This window comes from Condylura cristata, unplaced genomic scaffold (assembly GCF_000260355.1).
Source record: "Condylura cristata isolate star-nosed mole 26May11 unplaced genomic scaffold, ConCri1.0 scaffold00003, whole genome shotgun sequence".
NCBI classification, from domain to species: Eukaryota; Metazoa; Chordata; class Mammalia; order Eulipotyphla; family Talpidae; genus Condylura; species Condylura cristata.
The window spans coordinates 21,736,170-21,761,448 of NW_004567104.1; the positions used below are offsets into that span (position 1 = coordinate 21,736,170).

Sequence of the window (25,279 nt, forward strand, 5' to 3'; positions counted from 1 at the left end):
CAACACTGGTCCCGCTTGGGAGGCACCAAGCATGTATATCCCTGGGCTTCATGCCTATGGGACTGTGACCTAGTAATGGAAGTTCTAAGTGTCCACCTATATGATAAATGGTTGTGTGTTAATAGAAGATATGGAAAGTGAATCATAAATGATGAGGGGTTAGTGAGAGAGACAAACACTGCTCCCATGTTCCTGCTTGCCTTGGGAGCACACTTGAGAATATTTTCAAATTGGTGGGCTTTGTTTAGCAGCTTTGGGGTATCTCATCAGACAGCATTGATGGCGTCACGTAACAAGGGCTTTGCAGCTACCTGGGTGTGCAGGGCTGGGCCTTCCGTATGAATGCTGTGCCTTACTCTGCTGTCTACATGCCCAAAGGGTGGAGCCACTCTGCCTGCCCCTCTTGAACAGAGGATCCTTCCCTGGACTCAGTGGCTGAGGATGCTGGGAGCTCTCCAGTGTGTGGCTGAGGACTATGTGTATGCTTTTGAGGGCTGGCTCCTGCTTCTGTCTCTGCCCTCCAAGCGCACGCCAATCTAAAACATGGACCCCGCCCAGCCTGGTCTTGAATGGCTCGCTGAATTGACCAGCCATTTAAGTCCAATCCCAATTCTGCATCCATTCCACGCCTATATCCCATGTGCTGACGGAATGTCTCCCCTCTCTGGACTATGCCTAGCACCATGGGGGCCATTGAAACCTGCAAAATTCTTCATTCCTCCCTTTACCCTGTAAGGTTGTTACCTCGCCACGTACCCCCATAGATGAATTTCAGCCAGGTCCCCTGACTATGGCAACCGGGTGATCTGGATGCCCCTCCAGTGGCTGGCGATGTGACTTTCTGGCCTGCATTCTAGTAGTTTTCATTTACAAGCAGAGTAGTAATTTGGAGAGGAGGAATTTCATGCAGAGAACACCTAATTGGGTCCCTTTGGGGATGAGCACTGGGGAAGACATATGGACTCTATGTTGCGTGTGTTCCACTGGGGAAGGCAGGCTCTGCTGATAGTTTCTGGATGACAGTAAAGACAGTGAGGGGTTAGCATGGACCACAGCTATGGAGTAGAGGTGACTCTGTGATCGCTGAGAGGGAAGTTCAGCTGAGCTCTGCAGAACATCCCTGTCAACTGGAATGCTTGTCCCAGGACAGTGCCCTCGAAAGCAGACTCACCTCCTCCCCAGCGGAGACAGCGGGCCAGGTCATTTCCTGTTCCGAGAGGCAGGACAGCCACCGGTGGGTGCTTTGTGAAGTTGGCTTTATCTGCAAACCATGCAGAGGAAGAAAGAACATTATGCCAAGGGATTAAGGAATGATCAAGCTATCTAGTTACCCCTGATGTGACGTCTGAGTCCCCCCATAACAGGGGTTTGAATGTCTCCCGTGATGAGGAGCTGCTTCTTCCTAAAGTCAGCTCTTCCATCTGTAGGCCAGTTGCAGCGACTTTGCCTTTCTCTTAATACGGGGAAGGCACTCATGTACTGTACACAAGTCATGAGCCACTGACATTCAGGAAAGACCACTCTGGCTATATGGGGTGAGAACAAACCAGCGAGGTGGCCAAAATGGGGTAGTGAGGACCTGAACAAGAGCTTTGCTATTTCTTGAATGAATGACTTGAACATTATGCAGTTGTCCCCCCAGAAGCCCTTCAGATCATCTCTAGGTCCCTCGGTGGCCTCATAACTGCCCAGCTTGATTTCATGCCCCATCCCTCTCCTGTCCCCACTGTTTTTTTCATTTGGGGCCACTAACCCGGGAAAGCACCATCTTAAATGACCCTCTTTCTTTAGACTTCGGGCATCTTCTACCCCCGTGTCATCTACAGATGATTTTAGAAAACTTTTCAACCCCGAAGCCTGCTTTTGTCTTTATGATGGAGAGGGAGTCATGCAAGCACTAGCTGGGGCGCCGCAGCCATCTATTCTGCGAATCAGCTTTACCTTATAGGCTCCCAGAGGACGCCTCCCTCCTCCCACAAACAACTCCAGAGCCCGAGGTGACAGGAGAGCGTGGGTGGTTGCTTGGCAGGGCTGTGTCTATGGAAACCGAAGTGTCTGTGGGGGAGCAGAAGGCAGCAGGTGTGCGGGTGTCTGCCCCCCAGCCGAGTGTTGCACGGGTGACCGCTAGAAGACAAGCCTCCTGCTGGTTGAGGGTCTTTCTGGCCTCTCTGGCCTCTCCTTGCCTCTTCTTCCCATGTCCCACACCCAGTCTGTCTGCAAACCCTGTTAGCTCCATCTTCAAATGGTGTCCAGGATCTAACCACTTCTTACCAGCGCCTCTGTTTCTTCTGTGGCCCGCGCCTTGGTCACCTCTTGCCTGGATTACCAACGCAGAAGCTTCCTGCTGGTCTCCCTGTGCCTGTCCTTTGCTCATAATCTGGTGTGTCCTTTCTGTGCTCATAACCATGCAGTGTCTCGGCTTTCCGAGTATGAAAGTCACTTCCTGCGCCGGATCCTGCATGTCCTAGTGACACAGCCCTGCCGTGTCTCAGCTGCATCCTCCGCCTTCTCCCTTGCATGCTCTGCTCTGGGATGTTCTGCAGCTTTCCTGCTGCCTTCAGCAGCCTCAAGACCTTGTATCTGCCATTCTTTCTCCCTGAACTGCTACACCCTTAGGTACCTGCACGATTCACACTCCTCCAGGCCTGCATGCAGAGGCCATGAAGGCTTCTTTGACCACTCAGCTTTAGATTGCACCCCCTCCTCAGGTAGGAGCCCCCTCTCCCTGTTACAGTCTCATTGCCTCTGACACACTCTACGTTTTACTTGTTTATTGCCTGCCTCTTCCCTTTGGAAGAGAACCCCATAGAGCAGGATTTTTGTCTCTTTTTTCGCTGCTGCATCTTCAGGGCCTGAGGAGAGGCTGGCGCAAAGGCAGAATTTGTGAAATGAACAAAGGGAAGACATAAACAGCCGGGGCTCTTTGCGCTGGGTCTACTCTTGGATTTGGAGGACTACTCTCCCTGGCAATTCTCTTGGTTCTCCTGTCCTTAGGTTCCACATGCTAGTGTTTATGTAGTTTCTCTAGGATGAGATCTTGAAAATATCCCATCTCAGAATTTCAGATTCTGTATCCATCACTCATTGGGGGTGATATGTCAAGGATCCGCAGAACTAAAGTGTAGTGGACTAGACTCCAGGCCTCCTGATTTCCAGCCCAGGTCTTCCCCATTGTCCCTGTCTCTAGACAGATTAGAAAGCCTAGTCTTTCATTGCTGGCATGGACCTGCATTTTCTAGATGCGCTTTCTAGATTCAGGCTCCAGCAGCTCACCTTAAGGCAGTTTGCCTTAGCTATGATTCTATGCTTAGTTTCATCCACCCTGGATCTGCCCATATCCCAGTCCTGGTTCCTCACCACTGCCACCACCCCCATCCCCATATCTGTCCTGGCCTGTCACTGCCCAAATCCTGGCTGTGATAGATGGTTTTGTGGCAAGGCCTGAAATTAACCAGTTATATCTGTGTCTGTACAAATCCTTCCATTGTCTTTCTTTTTTTCCATCCCAGAGATTTAACCAAACATTAGTCCAAGAATATATAGGGGATGAATAAGACATGACCCTATTTCTCCTTTTTATTGCCTTTTTCTGATTTTACATATGCTCCCTGTAATAAACTATTAAGGCCCTTTCAACTCATTCTTACCAATGCAATCCAAAATCCAGCCAACTGTTCCATCTCCTCCACAGGCCAAAACACGGAAGTCTGGAGTATCACGGAAGAAGTTCAACCTGGGAAGGAGAAAATAGGTACCTATGCTTGGTTGCAGCTGACAGTGGGACCTCCTTGCGTCAGTCTCCCTTGTTCCTTGGGAAAATACTATGATCCTGATTCCTGTATTAGTGCTGAAAGGGTCAATTAACATTCTGAAAACAGAACTTAATGAGCACTACCACTCAGGATAGAGAACAATCCCAGGGAGTGAACTTGCATAAGAACTGGTCAGCATTCAACACAAACAAAATGGTCTTCCAGATTCTCTCCTACTGTGCAAAGGAATCCATAGTTTTCTTGTAAGGGCCACCAGTAGAATGAATCCTCTGAAGTTCTGACTTGTCCCCATTCCTTTCTCCCTCCCTACCCACTCCCCACCCAGCCCCAAGCCTACTTTGTCCTCATACTTTGCCTTCAAAGAAGATACATTGGAATTTGCTGGGCCTTTCTACTGCTTCCCATGAATCCAGACCTAAGTGGGAGGAACGCTATGTTCTCTCAGGAGTCTTAGCCTTTTAATCTGGGGTCCATGAACCTCCAAGGGTTCTAGGAATCAAATCCAGAGAGCCATGAATTTGCAGAAGAAATGTTACATTTTTACCTCTCCCAGCTATAACTTACATTTAACATTTCCTTCAACTATAAATGTAGGCAACAAGTCATAGATGAATTAATGATACCTGTGACTTTGCCATTGAAATCACAGGTAATTTTAATGTTCGATTAACAGTTGTGGCAGATATTCCTACTATCATTATGCTTATCGCTGTTTTTAATTTATCATAGTTATTAAACCTGTCTCTGGATCTTGCTTTATAATATGTTAGCACATTGCATATATTCCCATATCACATTTTTTTTCAATGTTTTGGTAGCTGTTTTTTCAATGTAATTAATTTCCCTTGTGATCCTGTGTACTTCATTTTATGCATTAATAAATATTATTTTGAGTCTATAGCCTTTAGCAGACTGCCAAGTAAGCTCCTAGCACAAAATGTGCTTAGGAGTCTCTACTTGAGAGAAAATAAGGCCTCTGGACATGTTGGGTGGGGCTTGGGAAGCTGAAATTGTGATTCAATCTCTTCTTTGTTCAGCCTGGTCTGAGAGGGCTCCTGGAGTTTTCTAAATCATAGAAGTATGTGTGGGCAAATTAACATTCTCTGTTTTCCCCTTCTTTTGTAGAACTCTGCTCTCCTATAGGAAGAGAATTCTGAACAGAGGCTTCCTTCAGCTAGATGGACCATCTGGTTACAGGTGCACACATACAGCAGCAATACTCAGGGCATTTTAGCTCCAGAAGTAGCCACCAGACTTGTAATACAATCCAGAATGGGGAACGCTCAGCTACATTAGCACATATAAATACTAGAAAGCCCTCGAAGAGAATGGGCTGCTGGTATATTTTGCAGACTGCGGCTCAGCCACAGTCTTTGCAGAGCCATAGCTGGCACTCATGGAGCCACGGTCCTGAATCTGCACCCACAATTCTCCCTTTACTTGGCCCTTATACTACCACAATACTAGTAAAAGCTCCATGTCAAACAACTGAAGACAGATCCCCATTTTTGTATTTTTTTCTCTATTGTCTCTGACCATTTTGCTGAACTCAGAGCAGAAATGCAGGATAGGAGGTTGTGCAGGAGTTTACACAAAGCGCTGTGGGTCAGCACAAGCCCTGTCAATACACGCAGATCTGAGGATCTGGCACGAGGCAGCTTGGGTTGCCAGTAGATGACTCTAGAGCTTGGGCTCTGTTTAGTAAGATGCCTTCCAGTCCTGTTGCTGGAGGGACCTGATTCTAGGTTTGTGAAGCTTGTCATGTTACTGTAACATGGGCCAGCTCTTCCCTCCAGCCCTCCAGTCAAGCTGCAAAGGGGCTGCCTGGTCTCCTCCCATTGCTTCCTCTTTAACCCTTACTTAGTGAGCAGTCAAATAGCCAGTAAGCAAATGCTGTGAGGAGAAGGGCCAGGTAGGGTATTTAACAATCTCTAAATTGAACAATCCAGGAAAAAACAGAACTTCACTGAATAACCAGTTATCTTGACCGTAAAATGTCCCCACCACAGAACACAGGAGAACCTTCGAATCAGATGTACAGATTTCTGAATTACTGACTGACAGTGCTAAGAAAACTCTTTCTTCCCGATGATTCAGTCTGGAGACATTTGCTAACACAGCCTCGCAACAAAATAATTACCAGCTTGCCCTATCTGTCAATCTAATAACTGGCATATACAGTTTTTCTTTCTCATAAAACCAACAACTTTTCCGGGATAAAGCACAGGAGGCAATTTCCCTGAGTGACCCATCATGGTTGTTCCTGAGTCTCTCCAGAAGCACACAAGAGTACATGTGAGGAAGAAGAGAGATATGGAATGAAATGGCAGGAAGATCAAGTCCAGAGGAAAAAAAGAGACAAGAAAGTCAGCAAAGGATGCTATCTCTTTCCATGATCAGTGGAGGGTGGGAGGAAATAAGAAGCGAGGGTTGTATTGCCATACCCTGGAGTAGGGCCCCCGTTGTCCAGGTTGAAAACTTGTTTGGGGTTGAGCAGGTAGTGGAACTTCCGAAGAATCCTGTGGAAAAAAAAGAAGAGGTAGAGAAAGGGGACCGTGATTGGCGATGTCATGCAGGTAAGCACCTCATCAGCAGGCAGCCACCCATTGCAGGCCATTGAAACTCCAAGAGGAGAACACTAAATGCATACCCTTAAGTCCCCGGTCCAGCTCAACGTCAGTTGGAGGCCTTCTCCCGCCCCAGGCCCCAGCCCCACCCTAAGGAGTATCACCCTTGCAGGGAGGATAAGGCCAGAAGACCTAGAGAACAGAATTTCCATGGTCCTAAAGTTATTTTTTCCTTCATAAGCCCTTCTCCCACATGTTTTGCATTCCAGTATGATGCTGTCCTTCAAACAAAACAAAGGAATTCCCCTTAGTGGTTGGGGCAGGAAGAAATGGAGGCTACTCCCAGGTGTGGGCTCAGGACTCCAGCTTGAGACCACTAGGTCAGATCAAGAGGGTAGCTCTTTCCCTCGGAATGGGGTGGGGTTCCTCGTGGTTCTTGTTTAAATCTGTTTATTTGTTTTAAATCTGGCTTCCAGATCACTGGATCATCTGTCCATGACCCCAGAGCTGAGCAGGACTGGGAGGCAGTGCTGCTTTGCCCATATCCCTCTCTCTTCCCACTGTCTTTATGCTCAGCAGACTCAGCATTTCCTTCACCATTGAGGTGGGGGCCCTGACTCCCGGGCTGGGGTAGGGTAGGCCAGGAGGTCCTGATCATGTGAGCCCCAGCCTATCTCTTAAATCAAGACAAAGGTAGGAAAGATATGGGCATCTCATGCCAGTGACTGTGGGAGTCATACTATTGGCCTATTAGGTCTGTGGCTAAATACTATGTCTATTTTCATTCCTATCACAACCTTGTGAGAGGAAATAGGTATCATTATTTTAGTTATTATTACTATTACACAGAGGAAGAAACCAAAGCACAGGATGTTAAGTCACTTGAATTGAGTCATCAAGGGAAGAGTGGGATTTGAACCTGAGTCTCTGTGACTTCACAGTTCATTCTGTTATATTTGAGGGAAAGAAAGGCCCTGAAGGAGGCTATCTTAGCCTCCCTATTTTGAGAGAGAAGAGAACATACCTTTCTCCTTGTCTCCCTCCACTCTTGGGGTTCACCAAGACCAGCAGGGGATGGGTACCTGGGGTAGGGATGATCTTATACTTAAAAGAAAAGAAAAAGAAATTAGCTGTTTCAGTAAATGGAGGAGTGAGATGAGAGTTGATGCTGAGAATGTTTTCAGGAGAGTTGGCTGGGAAGTGGTTCTAGGCAAGGAAGATAATGGGAAGTAGATTTTTGTCCACTAGTTGAGTTTCCTGAAGGGTTAAGCAACTAAGTGTCTCCAGCTAGAGTGATCTGTAATTAGTGCTAACGGAGATAAAGGTTTGATGTTAGTCAAAGACGAGGAAGTATTACCACAGCTTCCCATAATTCACAATAGGATGGCATTATGCTCACAGCACACGGTAAGATTTTGTGAGGGATACAACTAAATATGACCTTAGAAGGTCTGGCCAGATAGTCATACATATAAATAAAACAGTGCTAATGGCAACTTCCAAATTCATACTTCCAGCCCCAATTTTTCTCCTGATCTCTTGTTCCAATTTCTCACTGCCTACTGGGCATCTTTAGCCAGATCCTCATCATCATCTGTGTAATCGCAACATGTCCCAAAAGTGCCCTACTATCTTTCTTCATGAAATGAGTCCTTTCTCTAGCTTCCTGTTTCTGTTAAAGAACTATTAATATTCATCCAGTCATTTTGGGAAGGCTTTGACCTGCTAGTTCTTTCCCTAGAATGTCACTTTATCTCTGGCAGCTGCCACACTCCTCAGGCCTCTCCCACCTCAGATGAGTCCCGTATGCTGTCCTCGCATAGTTTCTTCCCAGGACATTAGTCATGGAACTCCTTACAAACCTTTAGTGAAAGCTCCATGGAGGATAAATTTCAAATTTTCTAATCGGTCATCCAAGGCCTTTCAGCACAGTCCAGCAAGCTGTTACCTCCTTTTTCTTTCTTTCTTTTTTTTTTTTTTAAGATTTTATTTATTTATGCATACAGAACTGGGGTACAGGCCAGAGGCACAGGGGTGGTGAGAGGATTCACCAGAGACAGAGTGGGGAGCCGAACAGGTAGATCGATAAAGTACACTGCTGAGGGAAGCAGTGGGCGAGACAGGAGAAGTCTGCTGTACCATGTGGTCACCTTTGGGGTGGGGATCAAAGTTGCACTGAAGCAGCCATGGCTTGGCGTGGCTTCCCTTTGCAGTGTGTCGCTCCAACCCGCTGCGCCACCAGGGAGGGCCCTGTTACCTCTTAATTACTCTAACCCTCACTGCAGGCCTAGCTCAGGCTGCTCTTAACTTTCAGCAAGTGTGTTTTGTGCCTTCACACCCAGTGGGTCTGCTCAATGCCCTGAAATTCTCACTTCCTATTTTACAACCTCTTAAAAAACCCCAGTACCTGATTCTAGAGTCAATTCCTTTATGAGGTTTTCCTTGATATTGCAACTAATACTACTGAACTTGAAGCAGGTAGTATTGTCTGCATTTCCATTGTTGGTTTTGATTTACATTTGTTTATTATTCTCTTATTTTCATAGGCAAATGTCGGAAAACATCACTTGGATTTTAAATGTTTTAGGGATAGTGCAGGGCAGGGGTATGTCAACAGTTGATCTTAATCACCAGAAGGCTTAGAGGAGCCAACTCCTGAGCAGTCAAGAATCTGTGTATAACTTCTGACTCCTCCCAAACTTAACGATGGCCCTCCCTTGGTATACTTGAGGGGCTGGTTTCCGGACTCTTGAGGATACCAACACCCTCAGATGGTCAGTTCCCTTACAGTTCCCTCCAGCCCTCTGCATCTGTGGGCTCCCTTCCATAGGTTCAACCAACCAGCATCTGCTTGATCTATGAATATGGAACCTGTGGATATGTAGGCCAAATGCAGTTATTAAAAAAAGCAAATATAAACAGACCTACGCAGTTCAAACTCAGGTTGTTAAAGAGCAACTGTATAACCCTCCTACCAAGGAGCCCCCAGCTTCAGATAAAGAGGTGGGCGGGACTCAAGGAACATAGTATTCAGCTCGAAAACACACTGATAGACAGGTGTATCTCTGTGCCATATTCCTTATCTAAAGCTTGCTTTCCTGGCTCTCGGCTAGAAGTTTAGCCAACACAGAGCCATCCTCTTTGAAATGGGCAGCAATGTTCTTCATAACTTTAAAGAATTTTTCTCATCTATCCATGGTGACTGTCTGTGTGACCATCAGAGCATGTTGGAGTCTAATGAGGAATTCTTTACCTCTGGGAGTGATATTCAAAATGTTGAACAACCTGTGCCGCATGGCTCTGTTCAACACAACAGATACAGGTAACAGATGGATCCCAGCTACGAACAACTGGTATAGCCATGCGTGTGTATATTCTACCTGACTCTGCCCTTCTAGGTGTCTAGAGCTTTCCCACATTTTAACGCGCCTCCGTCATTATCCCTTATGTTTTAATTTAGAAAACACACCTGCACGTTTCCAATCTCGTAGCATCTTGGGGAGGCGGAAAGTGCAGAAATTGCTATATTCTTTTTTAAACAAGAAAACTTAAGGCTTAGAAGCAGAAGAGGAGGCCCTAATTTTTCTATTTCCTTTCCTAGTACTCTTAGTACCTCCCCAGGCTGTCTTTCTTGCATTCCCTGGAACTTTGAGGAAGGCACAAAGACAAGGAGGTCCATTAGTGAACTCAAGAAAAAAAAAAATGAGTCATTAAATACAGATGGAAGGATGAAAAACGTTTGGATCTGCTTAGCTTCGTTCTGGCAGATCACATTCCTGAGACAGCTTGGAGATCGTGGACCATCTATTGTCTATTTTTTTTTTTTTTAAAGATTTATTTATTTGTGCATACAGAACTGGGGTACAGGCCAGAGGCTCAGGGGCGGTGAGAGGCTTCACCAGAGACAGAGTGGGGAGCAGAACAGGCAGATCAACGAAGTACACTGCTGAGGGGAGCAGCGGGCGGGCCAGGAGAGGTCTGCCACGCCATGTGGTCACCTCCGGGGCGGGCGGGAATCGAACTCATGCGGAGGCGGCTTTAGCTTCTCAGTGCTGTGCTTTAACCCGCTGCGCCACCAGGGAGGGCCATCTATTGTCTATTTTAAGGAAGCATTCTTGTTATTATTTAGGAAGGGTTATATTGAAGTTTTATGTAAGTTGTTCCTAAAATGGAGGGGAGACTCTTAGACTAGCAATGGGATCAACCCACCTCCCTTCTCACTACTTGCCTACAGTGTGACAGTCAGGGGTAACTCAAAACTGGAAATAGTGTTTGCTGTATGATACAATTGATCAGATGAGAAAGTAAATCTTGAGCTATTTCTCTAGGTCCTAACCCCATATTCTCCTCCACAGCCTTGGTCTGACTTAGAATGAGCCTTGGACTTGCTGAGTACCTGCATGACAAGTTCTCCCTTGCTTGTCCCGCTGCCATCAGACTTCCCGCCTTGCTTGTCCTGTTAGAGGAGAGGAAAGACAAGCAGATGTTGAAAAAGAAAACAGCCCAATTAAAAAACAGATCAGAACAAAAACAAATGGTTAATTAATAAAGAAAGTCAGTAGAGTGCCAGGAGGAGTTTTTCAGAGTGGTTTTGGGCTTAAAAAACGAAGTGCTCCTGGAAAACTGTTTGGAGGTTCCCCAAACTGCTAAACATGGAGCTTCCCTACGACCCAGTAATCCCACTCCTAGGGATCTACCCAAAAGACATAAAAACACTGATTCAAAAAGATACCTGCACCCCCATGTTTCTTGCTGCTTTATTTACAATTGGAAAAACATGGAAGCAGCCCAAATGCCCAAAAATTGATGACTGGATTAAGAAGATGTGGTACATATATACAATGGAATATTACTCATCAACCAAAAAAGAAACACATGTCTTTTGCAGCAACTTGGATGGAGCTGGAAAAGATCATGCTTAGTGAGATAAGCCAGAGAGAGAAAGAAAAATACCGGATGGTGTCACTCATAGCAGGAGTATAATGGACCAGGCGAGAAAATAACAAAAATAATGAACAACCATATACCAGAGACATTTTGCGGGGGTGGACTGGGGAATGGGATCAAAAATGGGGGTGGGGGGAGAGAAATGCACGGGATTATGGTGATGGCACACGGGTGATTTGGTGATGGGAAACCCGCCGGGATTACAATCGGGATGGAAAAAAAAATGTACAAAATGATGTAAAAATAAACTTTTGTAATAAAAAAAAACCAACAACAAAACAACAAAAAAACCCCGAAGTGCTCCAAAGTGGGGTGGGAGAAAATGGACTATGGTGCAGGGCTGTGGGATCTTTGGTGGTGGCTGAGGTGTGGCAGCAACACCTAGGGAAGATGCTATACTTCAAATGCACAAACATTGACGTAAAGTAATGTGAACTAATGCATGTGATGCTGAATAAGAAATGGTTCCTAGTTTTCTCTTTTTGTGTACTTGCATTTAAAATATTTGAGTTAGTTTACTGAGGTTTACCTCACATCGAGTATAATGCTAAAACCACCATCAACAGTTCAGTGAACTTTTGTATACATATTTGCATGCATGTGGGTGTGTATATATGTACATACATACGCACACACACAAACATATATATATATATATATATGCATATACATTTATGACTACCACCTCTTTAGGCACACTGTTGTGACTTCTGATATTGTACTGATTTTACCTGGATTTAAAATTTCATCTCAAGTCATAGAGCAGATCTTTCTTTGAGTGTCAGCGTTATAGTCTTGAGATTATCTAAATTCAGCATATAGTTTTGAGATTAAGTTTTTGCACATAAGCACATTTCTTTATCCACTGCAATGTAATACTCCATATACAAATGTGCCTTAACTCATTTATATATTATCATTTTCAGTTTTTAACTTAAAATAGTCAACAGGGATCCAGAAGGTGTATGGACAGCTGTTGTAGCTGGAGGCAGCCGGTGCAGGTCTCTGACGCAGGCAGCGGGTTTATGAATACAGTTGACATCAACATTCCTCATCTGGCTCAGGTAGCTACATAGCTGGGGACCTGGGTAATAGGATTTGTGAGTTTCCAACCTGGTAGATACTAACAAATGGTTCTCTAAGGTGGTGTTTTTCTTCATTTGTTTTTCATGAAAAAGGAATAGCTGGTCAAGTTTAGGGTGAGATGTGAGAACTCAGTGCGGGTCAGATGGATCTCTGAGATGAGAAGGGAATGTTTAAGATGTGTGATACTTGGCTTCCAGTCAAAAACTGAGCTGTAGCCCCATTTGATACTTAGTTTGAAAGAGAATTTTCAACATAGGAGTCAGAGAAATGTTGCATATGGGGATAAATTTTAATTTTTAATTAAATTTAAATCTTGCTCTTTCATTTTCAATCAGGGCTGAAGCATGCAAAGAAAATCCTCAAGATGGGATATGCGGACATAAGAGAGAGGCTGACAGGGATAAGGCAGGCCTGGGAGGCCTATCCACATGCAGGGGTGACGAGGGGTCCTAGGGCTGTATACTTCACCTGCATGGCGCTTCGCTCACATGTGTTTTCTGTGATGGGCCATCTCAGAACATCCTGGGTGGCCGGCAGTTGGAATCAGGTTAGTCAGGGGCATTTTCTCTGACAATCTCACTGTTACAGCACTGCCTTCTTTTAAATGTGTACCAGACACTTACCCGGGTGATGGGGCATATGGAGGTGGGCAGTAGAATATGGTCTCTGAGCTCCCCACCATCACACAATGTTGACAATTCACATTTGCGGTGAAACTGGAGGAGAAAAATGATGAAGTGAGTGAAAGTGACCAAGGAAATTGCTTCCCCCCAAAACTGATGCATTGTGCCTGTGTGTATGTATGTGTGGAAGGTGGTACCTGCCCCTTGTGGAATACAAAGTCCCTCTCGGATATTTGCCCCCTAGGCTCTGAGTCTCTGGAAGGAAAGAGATCTTGTTGAACAAAATCATGGGAGATGGTCTGTAGGCCCATGACTCAACCCCTGTATTTCAAGAGTTTTGCAGTCTGCTTGGAGGCTGATCCCTGCATCAGGGATGAGACATGGCCCTGCTTGCTCTGTCAGGCATTTTTGGGAACTCCAGGCATCCAGAGGGGGGTTTGGACAGCTGCTATGGCTGGTGGCAGCGTGTGCAGGTCTCTGACCCAGGCAGTGGGGTCACAGTAAGCAGTGTACCTTCCTGGGATGCCTCGAGTTGCAGGGACTCTGGTGTCTAACTCCTCTCCCACTCTGTCAGTGCTCCTGGCCCCGATGACACCCAGGCAAAGGAAGTTGAGAGTTTGGCCTGTTTTTAACACTGTTTTTAACAGAAGTGGATCGCTCAGCTTCTTCTAAAGTAGCCTGCTTCCCTGGGGGTGACTTTCCCCAACAGCTGGGTGATCCATAGGAGGCACTGTTAGAATCAGGGTGTTAAATAGGGGCCCTGGGCCCCCAGCCATGCTCTTGGGCTCCACCTGCACCTTCTGGTGGGATGTCCACTGCTCCTTGGCCACAGCTTGATCAAAAATAAAAGCACACTGAAGAGAAGCAGGCTGCCCTGGGCACCCACCGTCATCCGGCACCACACGCAGTGCCGCGCAGTGACACTCTGGTAGCACTTGATACTTTTATGGCACCGGTCACACTTGACGGAGGAGTTCCCTTCCACCCACGCGTGCTGCATCACCTGCGGGAGGGAAGGGAAGGATACCAGGGAAGGCTGCAGAACCAGCTCCTGGGTCCTGGGACAGAGAGGAGTCTGGGAGGAGCATGGGGAGGGGAGTTCAGTCCCGGGCAGGGTGGCTTCTTATTTAGCGGACACTTAATCTGGCATGGGGCAGCTTTACTGAATTGCACTGCCATGCTGCCTCCCTGCCTAACCACCACCATGCTAATCAAAAGATGAAAAACCACTTTGCCTGTGCTTTGAGCTGCTCCTTTGCCCTGGCAGCAAGCCTCTGGGTGGCATCTTGACTGTCAGTCCCTCTGTCTATCTTGCAGAACTTGCAGACTGATTTGTGTGCGCTCTTTACAGAAGGCGGCATGATGCAGGGAAACACGGACAGAGCTTGGGCCCCAAACAAAACTGGTGGAGGTGGACTGTCCACTTCAAAGCAGGTGAACTGTGGCCACTTCCTGGACTCTCTGAGTCTCAGCTCCCTCATATGAGAATTTGGCAAAACAAGCCCCACCTTTGGGTTTGGTGGGAGGATTGTTTTTTTAAAATCTATTTATTCATGCATACAAGAACTGGGGTACAGGCCAGAGGCTCAGGGGGCGAGAGGATTCACCAGAGACAGAGTGGGGAGCAGAACAGGCAGATGTACTGAAATACACTGCTGAGGGGACCAGTGGGCAGGTCAGGAGAGGTCTGCTGCTCCATGTGGGTCAGCTCCCTTGTCAGGGATTGAACTCATGTTGCAGTGGCCGAGGATAGCTTCATAGCTACACTTTAACTCCTTGCACCACCAGGGAGGCTCTGGTGGAAGGACTAAATAAGATAGCACCATTGGAAGGATTCCCGGGCACAGTCCACTTCCCTTTGGAAGTGACTGTAGATGGTAAAGTCCTGCTCACTGCTGTTCCAGGTTAGTGGCGCTCAGGCCTAGTTGCCCATCAGAGCCACCTGGAGAGCTTTGAGAGCTCTAGTGCCTTGTCCATATACCACAACAAATAAATTAGAGTTTTGGGGGGCAGAACTCATCATTATATGTTTTAAAGCACACTGAGTAATTATAATGTGTAGCCAAGACTGAGAAGTACTCTGGAAGGAATATAGAAAAAAGTCCAAAGAAATTAGTGTGGGTCAGGGAGAGACTAGAGAGCAGGTTGTCCTGTTTCCTGGCCACTAAGCCAGGAAACTCCACTAGGGCAGCCCAGGCTCTTGGAAGCAGGTGGGAAGCAGGTGGGAATGTATGTGTATGTGTGCGTGTAACTGCAGTCAAACTGGCCTGAGCTCTCAGTTACTTCTCCCAGGAATTCTATAGAACTTTACAAAATCTTCCACCAGGAGAAGGAGGTGTCTATGACCTTGGAGGAAAGTGGTGAGGGTGGGCTTGGGGAGAATAGCCTGCAGTGTTAACGGCAAGCACAGTATTACTTTAAGGGATTTTAGAAGACAGATACCATCCATATTTGTATTTAATACAAGTTTTAAGTCACTTGTCAATCAAGTTACTATGTGCTCCCCCAAAAACGTGTTTGGCAAAGTTGTTGCTCTAGAAGGTGGGCCACATTTATCTTCTCACCTTCTGCCCTGCACTATCATGCGTATAAAGAACCCAGTTTACGAATTCATTTGTCATCTGCATGGTCACATTGAGTTTGCTCTGACTATTGCCTTCTCCATTTTGCAGAGATAAATATGAGTCATCAGAGTGGCTAAGGGATAGGCCTGAGGTTCCTGGTCAGTAAGTGGCTGAATGGGGACCCAGCTGGGCCTCCTGACTCCAAGTTCCTGGTTGTCCCCCAACACCACAGATTTTCTCCATCTTCTGATGGCATCAGAAGCGATGGGAAGGACTTGGGTTCCTGCTGCTGGAGGCTCAGAAGGTGGTGAATGTGCCCTGCTGGCCCCTCAGTGACCTCCTTCTAGTCTGTACGTGACAGCGGCCGGAGTACAGGCTTAAGGCCTGAGCCAGGAGGAGTGCAGTGTGTCTTGGCGAGAGGCATGGACATGAAAAGGCGTGTATGGGCGTGATTGGGAGGAGCAGTTGAGAAGAGGCCATGCGGTGTCTCTCGGGCATGCATGCGAGTCCTGGCAGGTGCCCCCCTCTCTCGGAGTTCTGGGGAGGGCTGATACCACTCCCTGCCACTAACCATCTCTTGGCTCAGACTCTCAGTGGTCTCCTGAGTTGCAGGAACTCAGCATGCCCTGCCTTTGCTCACTTTAAGAAACAGCTATTTCCAGACTCAGTGAGTGGAATTACCCAAGCCTGGGGGCCATTCCTGACCTTCCCTGCTCTGGTCTTCTACATCCGCATCGCCAAGTGCTAGTGGTGGTACCTGTCACAGGTGGTACCACCTGTGCAGTGGGACTATCAAAATACTCTACACCTGGGGGCCTCTCAGCAGAGACATGGCCACGCCCACTACACAGGTGGTGTCAGAGCCCTGGGTGAGCACAGATCCGCCTCAGGTGGCCCTCAGACAGCACAATCTCTTGCCTGAACCGTTGGAAGAGGCCTCCCCGTCTGATCTCTCTCTGGTGTGATTAACCTAATTCCAAACACCGTCCTCTCTTCCTGGGCTCAGAGTGCTTCAGAGGTCCCTTAGCTGCATAGACAGCTCCTTTCAAGCATCTTGGCTGGCCTCACAAGACAGCCCCCTGGATCTCACCCTATGGGGCACACGTCTCTTAGCACTTTCCTTTAGGCCTCCTCAGTCCCTTTCTCCCCCAACTATACACGAATCCGAGCAAGCCATGCTTCAGGCCTTGGCGCTTGAGGATGCCCATCTGGGAGCCTTGCTCTACTTGATGCCTGGTGAAAAACTCCTGATTTGAGTTTAAGGCACAGCTCAAGTGCCCCAGTCATTGTGAATTCTTCCCTCAATTGGGGCTTACAAGTCCCCTTGTTATTGACAGCTCCCTACTTGGTACTTCCTTACGTCTCTCTCTCTCACCCTAAATCTCCCAGTTCTCCAAGCTGCGGCCATCTTATAACCCATGTACCCTTAGCATGGTGCCTGGCACATGGCGGCACTGGGGAGATACTGAATGGATTGATGGATGGCGGGATGGCTTACACGTGGTCCTCAAGGCAGGGAAAGGACTGGATAAAGCTCCCAAGCCCTTCCTGTCCAGGAATCTGTGATGATGGACATGTTACCTGGGATGGACCATGCAGTAGAACCAGGCACTAGGTGTCACTAACCTCGTTGCCCTTTTTGGGTTTTGAGAATGTTTTGACACATCCAGGAATGTTTTTGGATACACAGCGTTCATGGACAGTGTATTTACAGTCTGAAAAAAAATAAGGAAAGTACTTGTCAGTGACCAGCTAGGAAAGAAAGCCCATCCACCTCTGCAGCAAGGCCCTTGCTTCCCTCTGGTGTTCAGGGTACATATTTGGAACTTCAAAAACAGTCTTCAGTTTTTCATTGAGAAAAGAGCCCATAGTTCTCTCCTAGATATACTTCTGCACCCTTCATCCCACCACACTGCTGTCCCCTGCAGGCAAACTTCCCAGAAATGGGCCTTCCACTTAAGGAGAGTGTGAGGAGTCAGTAGTGGATGCCAGGGAGGTTGGCATCAGGGTCTTCCTGGGCCTGCACTCTGACTCTGCCACTTGTAACTACCCCACATGGTCTTGGTAAGTGTTTTCGTCTCTGAAGTTGAGGAATCAAATGGCAATCCAAGTGGCTCTCATTCCCTTTGCAGGGCCTCTACAGTGCTGACGAGATGGTATAAAACAGCATGACTCTGGGTCAGAAAGCCTATGCCACAGGTCACTGCTGTGTTTGCGGTTTCTACTACTCACTGGTAGGAAAGCCCCGAGGCCCACGGGCCTAGAACCCCCTAGGAATGAGACTGAGTTGGTAAAAAGGGGGTGAGAGCTGGATTTGATGGCACTACAAAGCCTGAGGGCTCCTTCTTTTGCTCGCTGAGACTTGCTCTTGGGAGACACAGGGCCAGTTCTGCTGACTTTTATGACTGAAGCCACTTTCAGCCTAGTTCACATGTGCTTGTCACTTTGGTGACTTGGGCTGCACACAGGGGTCCCCTTCAGCACCAGATGTTCAGTCTTTGTTCAGGCTGAATTTTGCTGCCTGCCTGGTGATACTCTGCACCTACATGTCCTGGGCCCAACAAAGGTTTCTTGCCACACCTGCCGCCCTCTCTGCCCGTTCCCCAAATCTGTCCTTCTTTCCATCACTCCTTTCTTCCTTCCCCTCCATCTCTTTCTGCTGTTCTCCTTTCCAGTGTTCCCCTACTCTTTTCACACATGTTTTCCTTTACTCTAACGTAAAACAAATGTAGCTTGATTTCCATTGCATTTATAGAGTATAACATTGCTTGTTAATGATAAAAAATAAAGGTTCTTCTGACCACCCTGAATAAATATTCACTAGTATAGCTCAACTGCAATATTAATATGAGATGCTTTCCAATTATTTGTGAACTTCAATAACTTTATTTTAAGGGGTCAGTGGCTCCAGTTCTTGTCCATTTGACTTGGGTAGAACAAACTCAGAACATGGACGTTTTGCTTCATTCCCTGCTCATGGAATAATAGGGGTGGTCCCTTGGGCTAAGAAGCAGCAGTATTAAGACTTTCCCTGGCATGACTCAACCATGTGACAGCAAGCTAGTTTCTGAGGAAAAGGGTTTTGAAGGACGCCGACTCACAAATGCAGCACAGGCCTTGCTTCCGAACGCCCATCAGCATGACGTGGCAGAAGTTGCAGTAGGTTGGCTTCTTGAAATGCTTCATGGTCCAGGAATGTCTCCCATCTCCCTTGGATCCCTGCAGGAAGAGCCAGGGAATGCAGCTGAGCAGGCCACCTAGGCCAGCAGGTGTCGTGGTGGGGGACCCCTCCTGTATATTCTTTTTTCTAAGAAGACTCTATTTTCATATTATGGATGACATATTGCATATTTATTTTGCTTATTGTAAAGAGACTTAATAAAAGGATACAAATTAAAATGAAAGTTCTTTGGGCACATGTTATCCAAAATTAACAAATTTTTTTTAAAAACTAGGACTATTGTAGTGGGAGTATGTGTGTATAAGATAAAACATACCCTTTTCTATAACCTACATAACTGGTGAAACTGTAAATCAGAACAAACTTTCTATCTTCTGTCTCTACCTCTCCTCCCTCTCTCCCTCCCTCCCTCCCTCCCTCCCTTCCTTCCTGTTTACAAATTAAGACATACAAATTTCCCTTCTTGGAGTCTACCCTAAAGAAATAATTTTTAAAAGACAGAAGAGCAATTTTATGTTCTGTCAGAAGTTTAACCCAGCATTATTTAAAATATTGAAAAACTGGAAATATAGGATCTCAAAATTATCAAAAGGCTAGTGGTAGGACACCATGGTATTTAATGTTAAGTGACCATCAAAAAGATATTTACAAGGCTACCTAATGTCATGGAAATGTGCCCATGATACAATGTTCAGTGAAAAAGCAGAATCAAGTTTGATTTATGATCTTAGTTTTATATAAGATCTTTGATGGGAAAAAAATGTCACCAAACTGTTAACGGATTACTCATAGCTCACACTATGGATTTATTTTACTCTCTAATTTTTACTTTCTTTTGTGTTTTCCACATTTTTAAGGAAAGTTTCCAAATAACTTGGAAAAAATAATTTAGTAAAAACAACATATTCCTCTCATCACATTTATTTGGTTAAATGATCAAACCTCATATACAGATAAATTAATAAAAGGCATTAAAGAGACAGAGAAAGAGAGAGGGTTAAAGCTGTTTCTTCCCAACATGGCTCAGAAGCCGATTTCACCTTTACCCATGAGATGAGCCAAGCCCACCGACCTTCCCTGCACACTACAGCTCTCACCTCTGGCATCAGTAGAGGCCGTGGCTTCCCTCCATGCACACTGTCACTGACCCTTTCTTGTAGATTCTAAAAATCCTGCTTCTTCTAAGAACTGATTTTTTTTTTAAAGATTTATCCATTCATGCATACAGAACTGGGGTACAGGCCAGAGGTGCAGTGGCAATGAGAGGCTTCACGAGAGGCAGAGGGGAGCAGAACAGGAAGATCGATGAAGTACGCTGCTGAGAGGAGCAGCAGGTGAGACAGGAGAGATCTGCTGTGTCATGTGGGTCACCTCTAGGGCTGGGGATCGAACTTGCACTGAAGTGGCTGAGGCCAGCTTGCAGCGCTGCATCCTAACCCACTGCGCCACCAGGGAGGGCCCTAAGACCCGATTTCTATAGAGGTAAAGCTTTTATATCTAATGGTTTCCACTCAGTAAATATATTCACTAACTGGTTAAATAATTCATTAAAACATTGACGAGTTATCCTTTCACAAACATCGTCATGTAATAAGGGCCCTAAGCCAGGGTTTTACCCATGATACATTAGATCTTTAAGTTCCCATTTGGTGCTAGATGCTAGGAGACAGAAAAATAAATACAGAATATTTTCCTATGTATAAGGAGGTAGATTTCCATCTACTCAAGGCATGAAGACACAGAGACAGAAGAGTTATACAAACAGCCCAAGATAATTAATGACTGCAGCAGCCGTGACACAGGCCTCGTGGACATGTCCTTCACTTGCCCTCTTCTACCTCCACAAACCAGAGTTTTTCTTCATGAACAGAGAAGCTACAGCCCTTTCAGCAAACCCAGCTGCTTCTTTTTGCAGCCCAAGGACTGTATTTTTCCTGAAAGTAACTTTATTAGCTAAGGAACGGACTCTCCTTTTCAGATTACATTTTCATAGATAGAGGGTATAAGAATGTTGACAGGGGATCAAGTAACATTTCTGCTAGGGATATAGCACCATCGTGTGGCTCGATCATTTCTGCAATTAGGGGCTGCTGATTGTGCAGTAACTTTCTTGTGCATGCTCAGTTTTATGCTGCTACTGCAATTTCACTGGGAGACAGATTGTCTAGCCTTATCCCCTTCTGAATCCCCTTCAGACTTTTTTTTGGTAACCAGCATGGGCTTTGAAAAAGCCAAACAGGCAATATCACTTTTAAGACATCAATGAATGATGTCTCTAGGGTTCTCTAGAACCCTAACTATGAAAGAGGAAACTTTACAATTTAGTGCCTAACTATGAAAGAGGAAACTTTACAATTTAGTGCCTATTTAGAACTAAGTGCCTAAAATTTGTGATTCATAAACATGAATTTCACAGATGCCTTTTGTTGCCACTTTTCTGATGTAAGTCATGGTTTTCTATAGAATCGATTTAGCACGTGCAGAAGATGATGAGGCAAATATTGAAGAAAAATTGTCCTTCTCCAGTTGTAAGACAGTTGGTCTTTTACATGCAAAGTGTTGGTGGCACTTTGGACTCAGCATGTCCAAAATGTAAAATAGAAATTGGTTCCTTGTGGTTAAAATGTCCCATTTGTATAGGATCATGTTTCAGGTTAAAAAGAGGTATGTTTGCACAACACCCAACCAGAGCTGACACTTGGATTAGCATATGGTCTTGAGTGAGTATTGATAGTAGAAAGATATCTTACGTACTCAGGTCCTAGTTCGTATAGATCTGGCACACAGAGAGTTCTTGTTAAGGGACCACTGAATGGTCTGCTGTTATTGAAAGTCAAATAATGGTCTCTGGTATAACTAGGGTATGCCATGGGCAAGTCCCTCTACTTCTGTGACCCTCAGGCTATAAGTGAAAGGGATAGACCAGGCATCGTGATGGCTTCCTGCAGCTCTGACCTGTCCAGAGTTCCAGGGAGTAAGAAGGGAGTTATGTAGACATTCTTTGATTTCTATCTAGCACTTAGACAGAACTGAGTATGCTGTGAGATCATTGCAGGCTTCTTAGCTTGTAGGTGTTGGAAATGAAGGCTCAGTTTTATTCTGAATTGAAGAATTGTCATATGGAGACAGTCAGCTAGAGACTAACTCAGTTGAACTTGCTCTTCTGTTCCTGTCCATATGACATTTCAGTAATCTAAAAGAGGTGTTGTCACACAACCTATGTGACTGTCCTGGGAAATACTTAATGTCACCGTTTGTACTTCTAGTTCTAATCTTACCTTCTTGGTGTATGGAAACCATTCCCCTTGGCAAAGAAGCAGAAAATGCAGTCACTGACCTGGTCACAACAGGAATCTGTAACCACCAATTTTACACTGAATCTCTCCATGATCTCCAATCAAGTCAGAAGATTTCTCTACCTCTACTCCGAACTCTCTTTCATCTGGGTCTTTGATAAAGCTATTGCCTAGGATACAAATTCATTCTACTGCCGGCCAAACCATCTCCATCCTTGAGAGCCACATAAAACAATTGAGGTCTTTTCACCTGATTTTTTGAATGGGGTATCAAAACCCATGCATGCCTTAGGGCCCAGGCAAACATCCTCCAGTGTTTCTCTCAACTGATCTCACTCCTAAATGGTGGGGTGATAGAAATTTCAAGATCATTGGAATCTGGTACAAAAAAGTTTTGGCTTCTCCTCTCACTACTTAGGCTCAGAATCTTATATCCCATCTGTATAAATTGGGGGTGAGGTGGGGAATTACTTATTTGATTGTTAAATTAATAAAGTATCACTGTTAAATAATCTTCACCTCACAACAAAAAAGTATTTTTTCCTCTTTCAAAAAATCTCTTACTATTTTTAAACTCAAATTGTGGAAAACATGGCATCTCTCCTTGATGTTTTTCCCCTTTGCCTAAACTTTTGACAGGTGAATATTTTATCTGTGTCCCCTCACAGTGCCACAGAAAGTGTCCTGAGTTAGTGGTCATTTAACAAATGTCTGTCAGATGAATAAAGATATTTCAGTCACCAATGGGGAAAAAGAGAGGATTTGGGGGTTTGGCTCAGTGCATCTACTGTTCCCCCTGGGAAGCCCGGGGGGGAAGCCAAGACACATGGAGTCAGATGGTCCAGAAAGCTAAGAGCTCAAGCCCACGTGGCTGACTTACAGTGTCATCCATGCCCAGGAGAACCAGCAGTGGGATGGTGGTCATCCCCCCGTGCACCCACTCCTCCAGGGACACAGAGCCGTCCTGGTCATAGTCCATCCCTTGCAGCATCTCCTTCAGGATCTGTGAATCCAAAGAGCAACAATTGTGGGCTTTCATTCTCAACTTCTCTGTTTCTCTCTGCCCTCCTCTTCCTCATCTGCTCTGTATGATCTGGTTTGTATTTTATCATTCCCCCCAATTCTGAGAGGGTAGAGCAGTGAGGGAGCTAGTGGGAGCCAGAGTTCCAGGTCTGTCTTGGCCCAATAGGACTGTGTGGCCTAGGACAAGCCACTCTGGCTCTCTGGTTCTGCTTTGCTCATCTGGAGAGCAGAAATACTGCTGTGTTTGCAGCACCGTGGTGCGGATGAGCAGTGTGTCTAGAATGTCTAAAGAAATGGCTGACTCCCAGGAACATTGAAATGTAATTATTTTTATTATTTGGTATTTTGACAAAAAACATTAAAATTATTTCTAGGCTGAAATTCTTTGATCTACGAACTCACATTATAAGAAAATTTAGCCCTGATGGAAAGGTCAAGTGGAATTATTTACATGTTGTCTATAGTTCCACCTACTACCTCCAATTTTTCCTATTAGAGAAGTGGCAGGTCAAGAAATGAGCCTGAAGAGTCTGAACCATACAGATTTGCGGCCAAGCCCTGAGTGTGTCCACTCTTGTTTCAGAAGCTCACTTAGAAGTCACCCATGCTTCTAGCAACTCACAGGCCTTAGCTCCGTGGGGTCCCACTCCAGATATTGGGCAATGTGCAGCATTTGGTTGATGATACGATCCAGCTCCTAGAAACATCAAGGAGAAGTGCCATCTAAAGATGTGTTTTCAAGGACAAGATTCAGAATCAAACCCCGTGTGGAGGTGACAGGATAGCACATGGGAACAGCCAGTGCCATACACTCACCTTTGTTCCATTATTTCTGTCTTGACCACATAGCTCAGGGGACTAGGTACTTACACAAGGCACAGGTCATGAATAAAGCAGAGGCGTGAGAATGCCCACTGCTAACTAAAACTTGACCCCAAAGTCAAGGTTTACAACAAATAAGTATTTTTCCTTAGCCTCCCTCAATTTTGTGCTTTGACATAGGGAGCAGAGAAAGCACTCCTTTTTTCTGCTTCTTGATGGGAGTCTCCACAGATACTTATAAACCCAGGCAACTCTTGCCTCACCCCTTGGCCACTCCTCATTCCCACAGCTTTGGCAACTTGCAGTCATCTATTTCCTTAGGGGTTGACTTCAGTTGGCTGTTGGGTCACTGTGTTGGTCTAGCTCAGACCTGTGATTTAGATGCTTTTTGGCATCTCCTCTGTTTCCTTTGTCCTACATCCAGCCCCCAGACCAGGACTCTGTGAACAGGAAATTAATGAGGAGCACATTTCCTGATGAGTGAGCCTTTTGTTCAGCAGCAAGGCCAGGCTCCATCTGAAAGCTCAGAGAGTTGTTAGATGCAAATGAGTCAGTGCATTGAGACTCCCACTGAAACACGGTGGACTAGGAAGGTGTTTGGGTTTCTTGGGCTCTATTTAAGATGTCCATAAGAAGACTGATCCAGGGAGACACACTGACGAACTGAACCCAGAGTCAAAAGTGTGACCACTTTCAGGTAGAATACTGGGTCAAACCAAGCCAGCAAAAACCCTACAGGGATCGAGAATTATATTTTACTTAAATTAAAAACGAATCCATTGCAAAACTTCAGGATGGACCTGGAGATGGGGGTAAGGAACTAAGCAGAAGGAGGGCACAGGATTTGGCAGAAATCCAGTGGGAAAGAATCTGTGAATCAAGTTGTGTAGACGATTCAATGAGAAAACAATGTGATCCAGGAACTGAGAGTCGGGCTCAGTCTGGGTTGTGTAAATAGAAGCTGCGGAGGTAGATTTCAGGAGTCTCCTTGCTGTATGACTGGGGCACACCGCATGTAGATACTTAGTCTCAAGAGGGGCAGCTTCAGTTTGTGCCATCGTTTAAGGATGGCATTGGCCCAAATAGATATTACAGCTCTCCTCATGACAAACTGTAAGAATTGGGAAAATTGACCTTGGAGGCGTTAGGGGAAGTGTGATAGCACCTTTAAGTCCTGGAAATCTTTCTGTAGAGTCTGTATCCCATGGGTCAGCTGTTTGGTCAACTAGAGCAGCAAGACTGAGCCAGGGATGTAGGCAAGTGACAAGTCAGTGGAGGCTTGGCCCATTTGGCTTCACTCTTGGGCTTGGGGTCAACTTTGTGTTGTTGTAGCAGACTAGAGATGACTTCTGTGCAGAAAGGAAGTTCTTTCTGGCAGCCAACCCCAGCAGTATGCT

At 45.8% G+C, this 25,279-nt stretch overlaps 1 protein-coding gene across 4 annotated transcripts in view; it reads right to left on the reverse strand.

Moving 5' to 3' along the window:
* DGKG (diacylglycerol kinase, gamma 90kDa) overlaps positions 1-25,279 on the reverse strand; it is a 188,253-nt gene that overhangs the window by 99,006 nt on the left and 63,968 nt on the right. For 3 of the 4 annotated variants that reach the window (XM_012733612.1, XM_012733606.1, XM_004675068.2), the window contains exons 8-18: positions 23,683-23,757; positions 22,918-23,040; positions 18,662-18,779; positions 17,187-17,275; positions 13,883-13,999; positions 12,997-13,089; positions 10,737-10,796; positions 7,365-7,444; positions 6,218-6,292; positions 3,648-3,733; positions 1,172-1,261 (exon numbers count right to left, since the gene is read on the reverse strand). In XM_012733612.1, coding sequence (XP_012589066.1) covers positions 1,172-1,261; positions 3,648-3,733; positions 6,218-6,292; positions 7,365-7,444; positions 10,737-10,796; positions 12,997-13,089; positions 13,883-13,999; positions 17,187-17,275; positions 18,662-18,779; positions 22,918-23,040; positions 23,683-23,757 — 1,006 coding nt within the window. The remainder of the gene's footprint in view (positions 1-1,171; positions 1,262-3,647; positions 3,734-6,217; positions 6,293-7,364; positions 7,445-10,736; positions 10,797-12,996; positions 13,090-13,882; positions 14,000-17,186; positions 17,276-18,661; positions 18,780-22,917; positions 23,041-23,682; positions 23,758-25,279) is intronic. The other variant, XM_004675069.2, reaches the window with a different exon arrangement.